Raw genomic sequence first — 18,386 nt, 5'->3', positions numbered from 1 at the left:
AGGAGGAGGAGGCCACCCACACAAGCCTGGTCCAATTAATCACACACACTCTGAGCTGACACACACTCATTGATCATCTCAACATAGTCTCACGCACATGCACACGCGCACACACACACAGAGTGACAGAAGTGTTTAGAATTTTAGACAAGGTTATAAAGTACATACTCTACTGACTAAAAGCATTCAGTTAGATATAATCATGAATGTTGAATGTATTAAATTGCAATTATACAACAGCGATGCTGAATTCTCAGTGTTGTTTGGTCAGAATCAGTTGATTAATGTTCTATAACAGCAGCTTGGAGAGAAGTTCCAGCTGCAAGGTAAATCAGAGGTTTATATTAACGCACTTGTCCTAATACGTTATTGTCTCTATAGTAACTTACACAGGGACTGGAATAGACACACCACACAAACAGTTTTTTAAAAAAGGCTTGTAACTGTTGATATGATAAAAAAAAAAATTTTTTTTGAGGAGATGTTTATTTTTGGAAGGAGTCTCCAGTGTCACTGCTCCAGCAAGGAAAGTCTTCAGGAAGGTGTGCTTTGCAGTTTCTCAGTAACATGACAAGTTGCATTTTATAATGCAACACACCACCATGTTTCTGATTATTAGTACCATGTTTTACACAAAATAGCCTGCATATGAACACACATGCAGGACAGGAAGAACTCAGAGCAGGGATGAGTCGCAATAAACACAGTAATGTCAGCATGACTGGGCCGGTGTAATATTGAATGACAAAATGTATATAATCCTGTGTAGTAATTACTCAGCATACTCCCCCTGACAGCTGTTTCAACTCGGCTGAAGGAAGGAAGTGTTACGCACATCTGCAGCTCACCAACATCTGCGTCACTCACCAAGCAGAACACAGAATACTGTTTCAAAAGCCATGAAATCTTCATGTAAAATTGTTCATACTATATGTACTACTAGTCATGGGAGCATACTAGTATAGATTAAACAGGTGAAAATATGGCCAAAAAATCTTCCCACCAGCTGAAGTTCAGCAGCAGCAGCCTTGAATAAATGAAGCATTTACTCCATCTCAGGACTTATTTCTCAGCATGGCTGTATCAAAAGTGACAACAATTGATTCATTTGGGATCCAATTTTAAGTGCACAAAAGCGATGCCAAAGCAAGGCCATTTTCATGTCCTGTCCCAAACAGGAGCAGCTCATTTATGTTTTTGACAACAGACTTAAATTTAAACTCACAATAATAATACGTATATTAGGGCTTGCATAGACTAGTCGAATAATACGTTCACTAGACGCTGCTGTGGAGATGTTGACTAGTTGGTGGAAAAAACAGTGAGGCAGATGGTAAGGACATGCAAGTAGATGGTAAACAACCAATTCTACAGCCTATTGCACAAGTCTACACTTGCGCACAAATTTAATTTTTTTTAAATTCTGCCTCCTCTTGAAGGAATTCCACCAGTTATTTTTGTTGTCCTTTAAAACAAGAAAAGTAAAAAATGAAATCCTTGCACTGTCAGAGCAACGGGTTGCAAATCACTATCCTATCCCACTCAGCTAGTTTAGAATCAGATCCACAGCACATGCCAGTTCAAACTGAGAGCAGAGTTGAACAACCTCTTAGGCGCTGATGTAGGAATCACATCCTCCATTCACCATTAAGCTTCAGAATCAACAATTTCAGCTGAACCGCCAGCTCGTCCACATGAGTGCATTTTGGTATGTCCTTAAATTGTTGCACTGATTTATTTATTTTTGTTGTTAAGAGTGTAACCTAAAAAACCAGTGAAGCTGGAAATGTAATGTTTTGAAGTGTGGTTTGATATGTTCTTTGCTGCACAAATAAAATAATCTAAAAATAGAGATGTCCTGAAACTGTTCTTGCTTTAACTACACACTAGTCAGCTACTTTTCTGAATTAATGGTTGACTAGTACAAACAAGTAGTCGTTCAAACTCTTATGTATACCATGATATATATCCTGTTACCACTGAAAAGTTGAAAAATACCATCAAATAAAACCTGGGTTATATAGTCACCCCTACATACTACTGCTCCAGCTGTTATTTATCATCACTTATTATTAACACTTATTAAAACAGCATTAAGTTAAATACACTCCACATGTACAGTCAAACTGAAGACACCTGCAGAACAAGGGCCAGATGTGTGATATTTGTGTGCTTGTTGAGGTGCCTGAATGAAGGAAATGAAGCAAAAACCCACTGAGCAAAGCAGATTAAAAAAGAAACGAATGAGTGCCAGAGGTTGATGTTACCTTCCGCTGTACCGGAGAAGACATCAGCTTTGAAATTGCTGGTGCTCTTCTTCCGGCGGTGTTTCTTGCGGTTGGCGTGTGGTGATGGAGGAGGGTCCATCTTAGGACTGGTAGTGCTGGATATACTAGGACTGGAGCAAACCGAGTCTCCCAGACCAGTATCTACAGCAGAAAGAGAGAGAGAGAGACCCAAAAAGACACCAGAAGAGAGAAAGGTCAGTGGTCAGATCTCACAAGCCCATACATCCACAGAATTAACCCCGAGGCCAGTGATGTGCTCTAGGTGCACGAGAAGCAGTGGTAACATCAGGCTTGATAGCGCTGGCATTTGGTAGACACCGTTTACTCATCACGTGCAGCTGACAGCTGTGACTAGAGGCAGAATAAAATAACATTCGGATCACATCAATATCCGGCTGGGTGAGTGGGGAAGGCTGCCACTGAGCACGCTCATGGAGCCCCCAAGGACGCTCATAACTTATTTTACAACCGTTTAGTCTCTGCTCGAGTGGAAAACATGACAACTTATCTCTACTGACAGGACGCTGTCCTCGCTGAGTGTTTAACAACCTGGGCCTCTTGGTCTGAGCACAGACACATGACACTTATACATCATTTTGCACTGTTTTCTATTGTCCCCATGCTCTCTAGCTTGCTTTATTGTACGAGAAGGCATGCAGTAGTTGAACAGTGTAATTGCAGGGGGGGGGGGGGGGGGGGGTCAGTGACAGGAAATGGGACATCTGACTTCCTCTCTGTGGGGCTGTTTCTCTCTTTCTCTCTCAGGCTATTCCTGAGGCTCCAAATTCCACATTATTCTCAAATCAAAAACACCTGCTGCACACACACACACACAGACAGACACACACACACAAAGGCCACGTTCAGATGGCTGATGAGGAGGCCAAAGTGATGTCTTCCTGTGGGTAAGCTTAAACACATACGCAGGGGAAACTAGTGGCTTTTGGAGTTAAATACTTCCAGCTATAACAGTGATGGCCACATACAGACACACAGACAGACAGAGTGAGAGCGAGAGAGAGATGGTGAGAGAGACACAGAAACAGAGAGAGGGACAGAGACAGAAAGAGAAAGACAGAGGTAAACACAAAAAGAGGGACAGAGAGAGAGAAAAATAGAGAGAGAGACATGTAGAGAGACACACAGAGAGAGGGACAAAGAGAGAAACAAATCAGAATCAGAAAGAGCTTTTATTGCCAAGTGTGCTCTCACACACAAGGAATTTGACTTGGTATGAAGCTTCCAGAACACACATACCAATAAGACAGTGAGACATATAATAATAAAAATTACAAATAATATGAGACATTATATATTAAATATGAGGGGAAAAAGAAAAAAAAAAAAATATATATATATATATATATATATATGTGTGTGTGTGTGTGTGTGTGTGTGTGTGCAGATGTGATATAATACAGCTATGATGTGCAGATCATCACAAAGAAAGAGAAGGAAAGAGGAACAGATAGAGGGACAAAAAGAAAGAGAGAGACAGAAAGATATATGTAGCGAGACACATAGAGGGAGACAGAAGACAGAACACTCCTGTCCGAAAGAGGGGACAGGAGTAAATATGAGGCTCTGTTGGCTTCAGACGGGACTGAAAATACAAACACTGCTCAACAAGCGAATCTTGGTTGCCATGTCTTTGCCCTAGAGCACAAACCTCTCACCCCTGACCTTTGATCCCCACTCCCTCGTGCAACCAAGAATCAAAGAGACACCATCATTACACTACTCCTGCCATAATTAAAGCAGAGAGGGCAATGAGTGCCACAGGCTGAGGGCTAGATGCATTATATTGGTGCAGTATTAGGTGCTCTGAGGCAAAGTGGCACAAACGGGAAGACATGACAAGGAACATCAAATTTGCATTCACCCCCAGGTCCTTCTGCCATCCCAAATAGCTAGCTGAATGCTAGTAAGGCAAGTCACATGTTTAACCTTTAAGCAGAGCATTTAGCGTTGTGACTTCACACTGATGCATAGGTCAGATAGGAAACAAAGGTGAGGCCGAGAGCTTAGTAAATGATGACTCTCATGCTCTCTCTGCTCCCACTGAGACTCACCCCACAGGGGAACTGCAGCCACTTAGCAGCTCTGTGAGCCACTGTGCTCAAGACCCTCAGCTAATTACTTTATCTACCTCCCTCCATCCCGTTCAAGCAGAAGATAGAAAGTGAGAAAGAGAATCTCGCTGCTGTCGACTCCTGAGGCAAGAAGTGACAAATGGCTGTCAGCTCAGATCCTACGCGACAGGAGCCAAGCACATCATTAGACCAACAGAACGGCTACTTATGAAACATACACACACATTCCAGCAGCCCTTCAGAGCCCTCACTCACAATGTAGCTGAGCGCAGGTCAGACTGTAACCAGACCAGGACTTACAGAAAGTTTACATATCAATCATATCATATAGACTTAGTTTAGTTACTGAAGCCATGAAACAATGCACAAGAAGTGTTAAAGAACAGGAGACAGGAGAACGAGATCTGGATCTGAGAGAACACTACTACTTTTTAAAGCCTATACATACATACGAATAATCAGATTATTCAAGTGGTCATGTAAACAGCATGCAATGTATCATCAATCAGATTAAAGTTATTAACATGTAAAAGATTTTTTAATATGTTTAATACGAAGCAGTTGAACAGGAGTGGATAAGAATCCATCACTGGATCAAAATAGAGACAGCTCATCTAAGAGTAGTATTATGAGCGATCTGCATCTGTAAATCATTTCTAAATGATAATTTTCCAGTAATATGACTTAAAAATGGACTCATTTTCGACAGTAAGCTCAGGTCAATTGCATTTCCAACCAAAACCAATACAAAGTTTTTTCATCATTCGAATTATTACAAATGTAGCATAATAAAACAAGCACATACAAGCTACTTGATTTAGAAAGCAAGTGGGAAACATAATTAAACTAACAGTTTTACCAGTAAAGGATATGTGCTTATAAAGTTTTCCCATTATCTGATTACTTAAGTGCACGTAAAAAGGAAAAATAGTTTTTTGCTGTAATGAGGTTATTTTATTTTGTACTTGTAAACACACTCAATGTTCATCTCTGCCTATATATGAACATAAGTACAAAATCATGTATTTAGCACTGTGTGTGTGTGTGTTTGGGGGGGGCTCTGAGAACCTGTTTAAGCCTTTCACAGTTTTTTTTGGCTATATGAGGCCAGGGGCCAAGGGAGGAGTAAATACACACAGAGGACCAACCAGCCACACAAACACTAACACACTAACACACACACACACACAGTCTTGACACTTGTCTCTCTAGTGCTCACACTCTGCATGCTCATGTGTGAGGAAAACAGTTGGCAAATTTAACACTCGAACAGGTCATGCATCCAAGACACACACAGACATCTCTGTGACTGCTGACTAGTTGAAGTAGAACACACTGTGTACAGAAACACTCCCTCCATCAGTGTCGTAGACCCCTGAATGAATGTGCCATTGATAATGTGGTGCTGTGAGGGCCCATTACTCTCATAAACAGTTAAAGCAGCATTAGGGCTTGACATTGCAATCAATAAGAGACATATGATAGCATTGGCTGCGTGTGTGTGTGTGTGTGTGTGTGTGTGTGTGTGCTTGGGGGGCTTCATGCTGGGAGCTAACTGATCACTGTTGTGTTAGTGAACTACTGTACTGGAGACACTGGCAAACCGGGTTTAGGTGCAAAGAAATCAGAGTTAGTAAATTTCTCTAGAACGAGCCATATTTCTTCAGGATACACGTTGATTTATGATATTAATTATTTATGATCCCTTTTTAAGATCACAGCATATACAGAGAATGAACTCTCTTCAGAGTGAAATAGAGGGCTTTGGGTACCTGTGCTGACCCCTGAGTTGGCGATGACGGTGGCGTCACTCCACTGGTCGGCGCTGGACACAGAGTACGAGCGCTGATGCATGCCATCCGGCCGGCTGTTAAAGGATACCAGACTGATGCCACTCGCCATCTGAGATGCTGAAGAGCTACTGCTCACAGAGCCTAGAAAGAGCGATGAGAAACAAGATGAAAAAAAAAATGTAAGTCCAGTTTCCCTGGAACAAATTCTACAGATCATACAGATGTTTTTTCCAATATTATACACTCCCCAGTTATAGATGACCTGACTGGAGGTGATGTCACACCTTCTAGACATTAATAAACATAAATTTGCATGTCATTTTATTCTGAGGTAATTATATCCACTATAAGGACTTAACCTGGGCTTCGGAATATAAACTGGAATATAAACAAAGTTTTTGCTATCCTCTGTATGAACTATCCAGAGTAAAACAGGGATATGATGCATCTCGTATGACATGCGTGTCAATTGTGAGGACCTGCTAGGATCCAACTAGAAAGATGAAATTTATAATTATAAGGTAGTTTAACTACAGCAAACAAATTCAGATTCAGTGATATGATGGTATTCTGAGTGTTAGTGCACTCCTGTTTCAGAAATGCATTCTCTATGTATACCCTAAGCATTCCTCTAAATAAACGAGTGTATTTTTGTGCAGACGTACAGCCACAGGCCTGCTGCAAAACTGCACCGAATGAAATGTCACAGCTCAATTTAATCTCCTTTGGAGCTGATAAATCGGACGCCGGCACCTCTGGAGAAATGGCACACGCCGATCAGGCTATTGGCTGATAAACTACAGTTTTACATTAGCAGCCAGAAGACTAAACACACAGTGTGTGAGGGGCAGGGAGGGTCGCACACACACACCCACACAGCCTCAGCTGTTCAGCATGTAATGGCAGAGCCTGTGTGTAATTGGAGCACACCCAAAAAGAGATATTACAGATAAGAGGTCCTTCTGATCGCTCTGCCGACCCAGCCTCAGAGTCCAATCCCTGACGTACAAAAGCTTTCATTACCTTATGACTGAGTGAATTATCCTTCTTCTCCCTCCTCCCTTTCCTTGTTCTCTCTCTCATTAGTGCTCATTTCAGAGCTGGCTGACTGGAGAGCCAGCACTGATTACATTAATATTCATGACAATAATTAGTACATGTATTATGGGTCACTGAATATTCATGCTATTAGTTTGGTCCTCCTGGAGCTGTGTGTGTGCATGTGCGCACGCGTGTGTGTATATGTGCGCACGCGTGTGTGTGTACACAGGGTATTTTATAATCCTTGGGGGGTTTAAAAGATGTTCAGTTTTAGTACAAACAGTCTAGATGACAAACATCTCAATAGTTTGACACTGTTTAATAAATACACTGGATTTTGCTTGCATCGGTCTATTACTATACAGAATCATGCTTAACTGTTTATATTAGTCATTAACACAACAAAATAATCCATAAACATTTACATCAATTCCATACAAATAATGAACTGAATTAGTCTTCTGAAATACTTACTCTTCTGAAATAATAAGTGTTATTTCTATTACTTGTGTTACTAGAGTGCTGTTTTGTTGGGCTTTGAAAATTTTGAATAAATTCAAATTTAAAAATATATAAATATTTTATTATAAATGAATAAATAAATAAATAAAATAGATTTTATATTTTAATAAACCTTATTTCAAACATGCCTGTCAAAATTCACTTCCTCATCTTTTGGCCAAATAACTCACTTCACATTAGGAAAAGTTCTTTGAATAAATGCATTAAAAGCATACTTTATAAGAAAATAATTTTTAAATCAGATATGATTAAAAATAATAGACAAATATAAAAACAAATTTTCCTTTTAGTTGTTAGTCTTTTCTGGTGGCTGAACCTCAGATGGAGTTCTACTGGCTGTTTAGTGCACTACATAGGATCTATAATGCCACTGTGTTCTACCCAGTGTAGTGTAAGGAAGTCATTTGTGATTCTGCCTAAATTAATGTTGTGAGGGGGCTTAAAAAATTGATGTGTGAAAAAGAGCTGAAGATGGTAGACTGGATTGAGCAGTCCACGAAATACAAAACTGAGCTAAATATCAGCAACAAGTGAATTAATAACAATAAATAAAACACATTAACGTTTACAGTAAATGAATGATATTGTCTCGTCCTGAAATTCAACTGTAATTTTATAAAAAACAATTTGATAGCCATGACTACTACTTTTAGTGTGTTACCTGGAGCCTGTGCTAGCTGCAAGTTGCTCATGTCCTTGGCAAGACCGTTAGTTTTGGGGCCGGAGGCTGCGCAGGTAGAGATGGCCCTCGGGGGTCTTTTCCCTGGGACCTTGACTGTAGTGCGCAGCAGGTCGATCTCTTTCCCGTGTACATTCTGCATGTAGTCCTGGAGCAAAACAGCAAACTTTTAAAAACTATACGAAATAGTGGCACAGTATATTAGATATTATACCTCTTACTGACATTCATTAAGGGACCATAGCTTTTAAAGTGATATGCACACACAGAGCACTGTAAGGGTGTGATTGACAGGAAAATGGGGGAAAAAAATCAGCATATAGGTAAATTTATGCACCCAACATGATTATAACATTCATATATAAAACAGTAGTTTACAGGGAGTGCTGGAAACACATGCCTGATTTTCCACAGGGCTTTGATTCATTACAAATATATATCCTGACAATTCTCAAACTGAGTATGATCCGTGTCATGATGTTTAGGTTTGCTTAAAAAAAAAAGAAAAAAAATCCAGGAAAAGGACAGGACCACTTTTAAAAGGCCTATGAAAATAAAGCTTAATGTCCAATCATGTGCTTGTTACTGTCATAGTGGAGCTTATTGCTATTGTATATTACTCTTACTATTAATGCTATCATACAGCCTATGTATGTTAACTCCGCTGACAGTATCTCACGGTAAACTGACGTAATTCATAGTCAAATGTATACCGGACACAGAATACTATATAATCCACTTATATAATGCCATGGCTTGCACAGGTTTCACAGAAGCAGATACAACATTATATTTTAACATTATACGCTCAGTGCCTCATCATTAGCCCATTAAAGGAATAAGGATAAGTCCACCACGGGAAAATATAGTTTTGTACATCAGACACTATACCACTTACATCTACGTATTGAAAAAAAAAAATTGCGTTAGAAGCACACACACATGAGGATCATGCTGTGCCGATGTGTTTCAGATGCTGAGCGGGGAGCCCATGCACGACGCGTGGCTTCACTCGCGTCGATGATGAAAGTTCCCCGATGCTAATGGGGATGCAATTACCGACCGCAAGCTGTTGGCCCGCCGCTCCTGAAGGGCTCTCCTGTGGCTTGTTAAGCCATGTTGAGAGCACTTGGCTTTGAATTGCCCTTTTGTAGGCCTCCGCTTAGGGACAGAGACACTCAGCTCTTGTCGTCGACTCACCCCACACACACGCACACACGCGCACACACACACACACACACACACACACACACACACACACACACACACACACACACACACACACAGAGCTCGCTGACTGGCACATGGCCAAAGTGCGGCAGCCGTGGGTGTTCTGCTCACACGCATTTAAAAAAAAAAAAATGGCTGCTGTTTTTTTGAGGTTGAGAAACCCTGCATATATGAGCTATTGAGTGACATGTGCTTCTGTGTCACATCAAGGCCAAGTGCGCTGGGAAAATGATATGCAACTGAGTGCGCGTAACAATTAGACAGAGAAGGACACTTGTGGGATTTAAGGATTAGACTGTCTCTTTTATCTGAAGTGTCTGAATAACTGAATCTGATGAAAAGATCATCTGAACAAGTCACAATGCCTGAAAGACAGATGTGATTAAATCCCACACTCTCTAGAGACGCATATATTAAGTTTTATAATATGACGATATAAATACTTATTAAAAAAAAAAAACACACACACACACACACACACACAACTGACCACCCACACAGTGTTGGGTTTAGTGTTAATTGGTGTGAATGAACAAATGCCTGTTAGGTGTTTAGACCTCAAGGTTCCGTGTTTCCTTCAGGAGGGTTGTGCTTTAGTGCTGATTATATTCCATCTCTTGCAATCTACTTAATTAACTACATTAATGTGATTTCTTTTTTCAGTGTAGTTGAACAATTAGGAGGATTGAGTTTCATTCTATTAGCCTTTACACACACATTAACTGAAGCCTCTGGAGCAGTGCTTGGTGGTAAGTGGGACATAGGAACATACAACAGGAGGAGACACACTGTGCCTGAGATGCCTGGAGATTCAAAATGCACTTCACTGAGATACTGCTTACTGGCAGTGCAGGCAAATATACTGCGTGGCAAATGAGCAAAAAATTATTTCCTATACAGTGAAAATCTATTCCGATGTTACAGAATGACTGGGTAAAAGAACAGATCTGCATCTGTTGAACAGTTTATAGTTGCATGTGCTTAGAAACGCATTAGGTTATATCGACTGTTATTTATAATACAGCCTTTTACCTTAAGTTATAATTTACAGCACAGCAGAAATGAAAATGTCTAGATTGAAATACTGGAAATGAAATTATAAGTTAGGTCTGCATAATTAATTAGCTTTATATAAACACAATTTTTGTCTTTATGCTTATCTAATGTTAGCTAATTAGCTAATGTTACACAGGCTTGTCTGTGGAGCCTTAAATTATAAGCAAACCATTCATATTTTTGGCATATCAAAATTTCCAACAATGTCTCAGCTTCTGAAACACATTTAATGCAAACTAAGGGTGCTTTCACACCTAATAGTCCTAATAGCATTTTCATTTTCCATTCGGTTTCGTCTGATTTCATGTTACACATAAATAAATTAACCAAACCAAAAAGTGAAAAAGCCCTGAAAAGAGCCTTGCAAAACTCTTTCATTCATTGGTCAGAAATCTAGTGATGGAAAAAAGATAAACAAATGCTTAGAAGCATAGAAATCACAAGTCAGCCAGGCAGAGAAAACATGGAGTCTTCGTTAAATAAACAGCTTTTGTAGTGGCAATTAAAATAACTACGTAGCAGCAGCATTTAATTTCTATTTTCGTTTGTCGGTCCAGCACACGTGGCTTTTCTGCAGTGCTACAGCTCTGTTCTTTGGCTCTGATTGTGCCTCGTGGCTCAGTTTAGCAGCTCATATCTATGACAAATGTCACTCACAACACAAAGTACATGGCATGTTTGGTTTACTTTCTGCAGTTGGGGTTGAATCGCTTTGCCACTGCATTCAAACTGCTAGTGTTCACCTGGAACCTGACTGAGACCATCACAGGAAGGTTGTTTCGGTCCACACCCGAGTGTGATTGCAGGGTTCGGTTCAAAACGACTGAAGACTGAAGACTAAACTCAAGATTGCTACTCCTACAACAGCCGCAATTACATACTGTGGTGCCATACTTATTTATTTTGGATCTTTTTTTTTATATTTAGCGTTTAAAAGGAACATGTGATAATCAATATATGTTGTAGGTAAATTTGACTAGAATACTGAGCACATGTGTACAGCCCTAATAAGACTACAATGAGGCTAAATGTGTAGAATGCTATAATACGTACAAATGTTAAGCTAATGTTAGAATGTTTCAGTCTAGACCTAAGACAAGCTGCCTGCTGTCCAGGACCTCATTCATCCATGCACTGGGTCATCTCTTCCTCCCTCCCCACATCTGTCTCTCTCTGTCTCTCTCTCATTCTAGCAATAGTCAGAGAATAACTTGAGGCTTTGATTAGTCTGAATGTGTTCCAGGGTAGACAGAGAGGAAAGAACGAGTGATGAAGTGGCACAGCATGTCCAATCATGCCTGCATGTGTGTTACACTAGCCAAGATGGCAATTAAGACGAGCTGTTATGGCTTAATACAGCACATCAGTGTCAGCCGCATGGAAACAGGAGATGAGGGAGCCGGTAATTAACAGCATGGATGCGCTGATCATGCCAGCGCTGAAGCGGTGTAGAAGTCTAAATGTGTGTGTGTATATATGAGTTAGAGGTGCTTACATGCAAGCTGGGGTGGTAGGTCAGGACTCCATTGTCGCAGAGGGTGACATATTTCTTCTTCCACTCCTTGTTTAGTGACTTGCCACTCCTCTTCATGAGCATTCCCTGTAACACACAATGAAACGAGGTGTTATACACACACAAGTAAAAGCAGAACTCTATTTGCTATTACACTGACAATGAACCCAGTTGTCCACCTCAGAGGACTTTCCTACATGTGACCGTGAATGCTCATTTAAAGTCTCATCATTTTATCTATGATAATATTGTTTGGGAGCGTTCTAGCATCCATGAGCTTTGCAAAAGTACTTAGTATTAAAGTATTAGTACTGTAAAAGTATGAAACGTCTACCATGCCATTAGACATTTTTATTTTGTCCCAACATCGAATTTCATGGTTTGCAAACCAATTGTAAAGAGCAATCTAAAGAGCAATCTGAATCTGAAGTTCCTAAGATCTACGATATGACAAATGTTTCTTCCTTCTTTTAACATAGTGGATAAAGTAAAACTTCTACCTTTTTAAATAATGTTCACTTGGCGTAAGGGAGATGGGTTTGACTGCTTTTGCTTGCAAGTTACCCGACTGATGTTTTGAAAGCAATTCGAAAATGCAAATTAATAGAAAGCGAAAGCTTTTTTTTTTTTAAGAAACTGATTGCATGCCTACTTCATTCTGAATTTCAAACATTCAAATGCCCAGCCTTAAGCGTGAAATACAGTTTCAGATTGCGCACCGGCAAACCAGGAAATTCAATGTCATTTCGAAATTCTGAGCACATGATACGTCTAATGACCAGGGTTTATTGCATGGTATTATGGTGAACACTACAACCAGCACCTGTAATTTCTTGTTACATTTTTCAAAATGGTCTTGCTGTTCTGTCTCAGGATGAAAAAAACACTACAGTCAGTCGTCAGGTTCCACATCACAATAGCAATCACAATCAACTACTATAATCCCTCATTTACAAAACTAACAGACATGCACGTTTAGCCGAAAACAGCACTGTAGCCTTTGGTGAAAATGCTGCTGAAGTGCTGAAAGCCACATTTGAGACTACACAGACGTGTTGGCAGAGACAGGAGCTGCTCTCTCCTCCGCATGTCAGCGACTGGCCGTTTAAGGGTCGGCCGCCCACACCTCGTTTCAGCCAAATTCATTAGGGGAGACGAGGGATAAAACCCATGCGCTGATTAGCAATTAAGCGGCGGCCGTGTCACTTCGCTGGACTTGTTAAACATTAACACGCAGACAGGGTGGATATTAATAGAGTCCGTGACCCAGCTGCCTCGGAGCACGCCACACACAACAAGGAGCTGGCTTTCCTCTTTTCTCTCCATCACTCAACTGTCATAAAAATGCCACGTTCCCTGAGTGTCGCACATCGACAAACTCACCGCCGTTATGTGGTAATTGGTGTCTAAACAAAGCTTAAAAATAGAAGTGCAAGAAATGATGCACTGAATTGCCTGACAGTTACTATGCTGCGCTTCTTGCTCTCTAATACTGACACAGCACTCTGAACGAGTGATAATAGCAAACTTAATGTTGCCTCAGACTGTTTCTCACTTTCTCTATGAAGGAGAGTGAACATACTGTGATCTGTCTACTGTGGAAGCTGCAATGTGCCTCGGTTAAAGCCGCCGTATGCGTATATTTGTTGTTGCACCGGCCAGTGTATTATTACATTAGGTGGCTAGTTCACTAACTGTCTGCTCTGTGTTCTCTGCCCGTAGCAATGCATTATGGGAATTGTTCTTTTTTCTGACATTTTCTCCCAGTCCTAGTTAGTTCTCCCCTGCTGCATTACAGCTACCAACAGTGAAGGATGAGGACTAACACATGCTTCCTCGGAGACAGGTAGCGCTGTCACAGTTTTTTCAAACTGCTCTCAGACGCCCATGACGGGTTGATCTTCAGGGGACAAAGTAACACCATCCATCTCACCCAAAGAGCAGCTCCAAATTTGGACTCCAAGCCATGAATGATTGTGGCATTGTCAGGATTTAAACTACAGTGTGGAATAACCGTGTTCCACCATAAACATCTGTAATGGGTGTGGGTGTGTGTGTGTGTGTGTGTGTGTATACCCCTCAGGGGTGTCCACAGGCTCTCGTTCTTGTGCTGGAAATGGAAGGACCTTGCATTGAGCCCCAGTGCCAGAAGACACATTCCTGCAGTGTGCTAAACACAACCTGACAAGGATTTTTTTATTTCAGCTCCTAATGACAGAACCGCCACCACTGAGCCTGCTGTCACACACAGTGAACCAAGTAACCAAGAGCAAGAGAGACAGAGAGAGAGAGAGATAGACGAGGCACTAGCTAATGCTAGTCTCACTGTTATGCAGCTCCTCTTCCCGGTGAGGGACAGAGTATTATTCTCCAGTGTGTGAGGTGTGTCAGGTTTTCAAAACAGATTCAATTGTCAAATGACATCAGATTTAAAGCAAATTACATTGTACTTGTACAATGACAAATATATCCTGTCCTACCTTATTCTTCTAAAAAACATACATTCCAAGAGCATGTACAGTCACAATTAAGACATCCTGAAAGTGTCATTCTTTTGGTCTTAAAAAAAAAAATGTCAAAATAGCACGACCCATAGCTACCTGATAGAGAGAGAGAGAGAGAGAGAGAGTGCAAAAGAGAGAGAGAGAGAGAGAGAGAGAGAGAGAGAAAGAAAAGATAGAGAGAGAGAGACTGTGAAACAGAGAAAAAGAAAGAAAGAAAGAAAAAGAAAAACTGAAACAGAGAGAAAGAAAAAATGAAGGCAGGAACAAAGACAGAGAGAGAAAGAAAGAGAGAGAGAAACAATAGACAGATAAAGTGACTGCAAATCAGAGAAAGAAAGAAAGAAAGAAAGAAACGAAAGATAGAAACTGCAAGAGAGAAGTGAGAGAGAGAGAGAGAGAGAGAGAGAGGATGACAGAGTGAGAGATATACATACAGAGAAAGAGAGAAACATAGAGACAGAAAAGACAGAGAGACCAACAGAGAGAGAAAGACAGAATGAGAGCGAGACAGAAAGATGAAGATAGAGAGCAAGAATATGAAAGCAAAAGTGAGCGCTGTGTAAAAGTGAGTGAGTAAATGAACACGTGAAGCTGACTGAGGAGGAAGAAGGAGGTGAGTCAGAGTGCGCAGGGAGAAAAGATGCTTCATGTCACTGTGCATGTTCACAGGTGACAGTAAATGAGTGAGCAAATGAAATGAAAGTAAAAACCAGGAAGACTCATGGCGTAACTGGGAGTGAGTGAGAGTGAATGATAGTGTACATGTGTGGAAGAGGAGTAGAGAGGGATTATTTGACAGCAGAGCTCTCAGCAGGCCTGTGGTGTTGCTCCGAGTGGCAGTTATGTCCTCCTGCGCTGCTTTTGCACATTCATTAGGAAAATGACAGGTGATCATTTTGCATGAGAGGCTAATTGAACGTCACGTCGGCTCGCTGATGGGAGTCGCCGCTCATTATTTAAGGCGCCAGCCGGTGACACCCGGCCTGCCCCTATTTTACCTGCCATGGTGTGACAGGCTGCAAGGTCTTTCCGTCCCAGAGAAATGGAAGAGATAAATAAAACGGATCCCTGCACTTCCTCGCCTGGACTACGCTCCTGTTCCCAGACACGCTTTCAGAGCGGCATCAATAACATTAGCACCTGTACCCTTTACTGCTACGTCAATATCGACAGTAGCTAAATTAGCCAATAGGTGCAAGTGAATGAAGATTAATAATAATAAAGTGACTCAGCGATCAACTGATTAAGATAAAATATATCACAGGAAACACAAATATATCACAAGGAAAACACTGCTGATCTTATTTTCCAAGATTAAAAAACAAGACACTCAGACTGATCACAAACCTAACAAAAGCTCCTAATCTCCTCCATGAAAGCAGGCCAAACAGAGCTCATATCACCCAGGATTCATTTCCACTATCTCCGCCTTTACTTCGAACAAAAGCTGGAGGCCACTTTAAGATAACTGTCCAAAACGGACAACAAAGAGACAGACGTCCACCCAGAGCCGGCTCATTGTTCTTGGGAAAGCCTGAGAAAAGAGGGCTAAATTGAACATGTCATCCACACACACTTGCCTCCAGGCCTGTCAGAGTCCCTGTGTGTGTGGTGAGAGGGAACCAGTTAGGGGATATCTGTCCAATGCTGGAGGTGCTCTATCACTCTCGGCATCTGATCTGGCTGGCGCAGACATCAAGAGGCCTCGATTACAGAGGACATTCATCATTAACAGATATTTAAAATACTGACAAACCACTGACAACGTCACGCCCAACTAGCCGATATCCTTTCCCAAAAAAAAAAAAAAAAAAAATGTGGCCCAAAATAAAAAGAAAAAAAAAAAAAGGGCAGGACAAAGAAAAGACCACAAGCGCTACAGAAATGGGTATAAGTAGCCCATGAAATGTCAGACAATTTTCTCTACCGTTACTTTAATTTGACAAGGAAAGTGAATGTTAAACATTCTGCAGTGAACCACTTCATTTCTATTCAGCGCTGGATGAAGCTTAGCTGCCCGTACCGGCGAGTAATAACTACCCAACAGAGACAATATCACATCAAGGTCAGAAGGAAGACACCACAGAAATGGGTACTGGAACATGGATGGAAATCCAGCTAAACATAAACACTCAACCATCATTGACTATGGTTAAATTATTCTCAACTAAAAGAAAAAAAAAATTAGATGCAGGAAGAAGTGAAAAATCTAATTTGCAGGAAGTCAGCTTGCATGACAAAATTGCCATCTTGGCCAAAATGGCTCGAAGCAGTGACAACCTTTCCCAGGGAAATGATATTTTTTCAATCCCATGGAAGGCGGATCGTGTCGCAATCGTTAAAGGCTTGATAGCGGGTCTTTAATATTCACCGTCTTAATTAGGGCCGCAGTTAATTTCATTAAATTCTTTCGGTGCTAAATGAAGCAGATTATGAGACATCTTTTATTGCGAAGCGTGAAATTACAGCCTGCCCGCTGCCAATGGCAGGGCCAAATTAATGAATTACAGGGTAAATAACACCCGAATTAACCATCCAATTTAACTCCTTACAAAGCACCCTGCTCAGAGGGGGTGAAACTTTGTCAAATTCACACAGCTCAGCGCCCATCCATGCACCACAACACACAATTACAACCACGGCTCTAATTTCCCTTTATGATGAAGAGACTTTGCCCAATCTTTTTTTATTTCAAGAATGACTGATATTTAAGAGTAACACGCAGTAATACACAGAATTTCATTTTTAGCAGAGTGAAGATACCAAACATGCTTTAAAGTCATACAATAGGGTCATAAAAGGTAAGAGAGGGTAATGAACAGTTTTTTTTTTTTTTAAATGAGAGAAAGATATGCGCTCGTCTTTAAATAAGTACATGAGTGATGTCCATGCAGATAACTGAGGAAAACTTCGAGCGCTTTACAGCCAAACAGTCTTCCCTGCTCTTCAGCCTAAGCCTAATCTTGCCATTCTATTCTCCGAGTCATTCTCGCGCTCCATCTCAAACCATCCTTCAATTAGCGCCACTTGCTGAAATTAATTTGTTGAAATGCTCTCGCAAAAAGCCTCTGTCAGGCGCCTGACAAAGGCTTGTGCAGACCTCTCTGCCGTAATTATCAGCTAATTAAGAACGCGGAACAGATGTCGGCCCACTCGGAGTCACGCAGGGTCCGTAAACAAAGCTGGCGACCATCACAACAGTAGTTAGCCATTTTACAAAACACTCAACAACTCAATAACAAAGTCGTTTTCAATAGAAACACGTCTTTAGTACACTGGGGAGAAGAGTGTATTTGTCCAGCTGGGACTAGACAAAATAATTTAGCGGGCTAATATTCAGGACTAAATAATTAAACAAACGGACCATTTGTGTTAACGCTTGTAATCACTTGGCCATCAACAGAACAGAGATTGCTGCCGTGACCGGATACACACTTATAGTCAATAAGAACAAAGCGTGGGGTCAAAGCTGAGCCGGGGATTGGAAGAGCTCGCAGTGGACACAGTAAGTCCAGGTGCCACCGCTGACCTTGGTACACCCCCTCAGTGGGTTGATGGCAGGCACAGCGCTCCTCTTCAGCTTAATTGGTGCAGAGTGGAAGCCCGCCCCAGCCTCATTACCACCAGCCCCGCTTGCACCATTTTAATGAGGAGCAGGTTCTAACGA

The 18,386-nt window shown here is 41.2% G+C and overlaps 1 protein-coding gene across 5 annotated transcripts in view; it reads right to left on the bottom strand.

Annotated features, from left to right (window-relative positions):
• The window catches only part of agap1 (ArfGAP with GTPase domain, ankyrin repeat and PH domain 1), a 142,472-nt gene that overhangs the window by 27,963 nt on the left and 96,123 nt on the right, over positions 1–18,386 (bottom strand). For 4 of the 5 annotated variants that reach the window (XM_026933394.3, XM_026933395.3, XM_026933391.3 and 1 more), the window contains 4 exons: positions 12,198–12,302; positions 8,399–8,564; positions 6,154–6,315; positions 2,268–2,429 (listed from right to left, as the gene is read on the bottom strand). In XM_026933394.3, the coding sequence (XP_026789195.1) occupies positions 2,268–2,429; positions 6,154–6,315; positions 8,399–8,564; positions 12,198–12,302 (595 nt within the window). The remainder of the gene's footprint in view (positions 1–2,267; positions 2,430–6,153; positions 6,316–8,398; positions 8,565–12,197; positions 12,303–18,386) is intronic. The other variant, XM_026933393.3, reaches the window with a different exon arrangement.

The sequence above is a fragment of the Pangasianodon hypophthalmus genome, chromosome 2, assembly GCF_027358585.1.
Source record: "Pangasianodon hypophthalmus isolate fPanHyp1 chromosome 2, fPanHyp1.pri, whole genome shotgun sequence".
In the NCBI taxonomy this organism is placed as follows: domain Eukaryota; kingdom Metazoa; phylum Chordata; class Actinopteri; order Siluriformes; family Pangasiidae; genus Pangasianodon; species Pangasianodon hypophthalmus.
The sequence above is the reverse complement of the archived record's forward strand: the minus strand, read 5'-3'. Positions and strand labels throughout refer to the sequence as shown.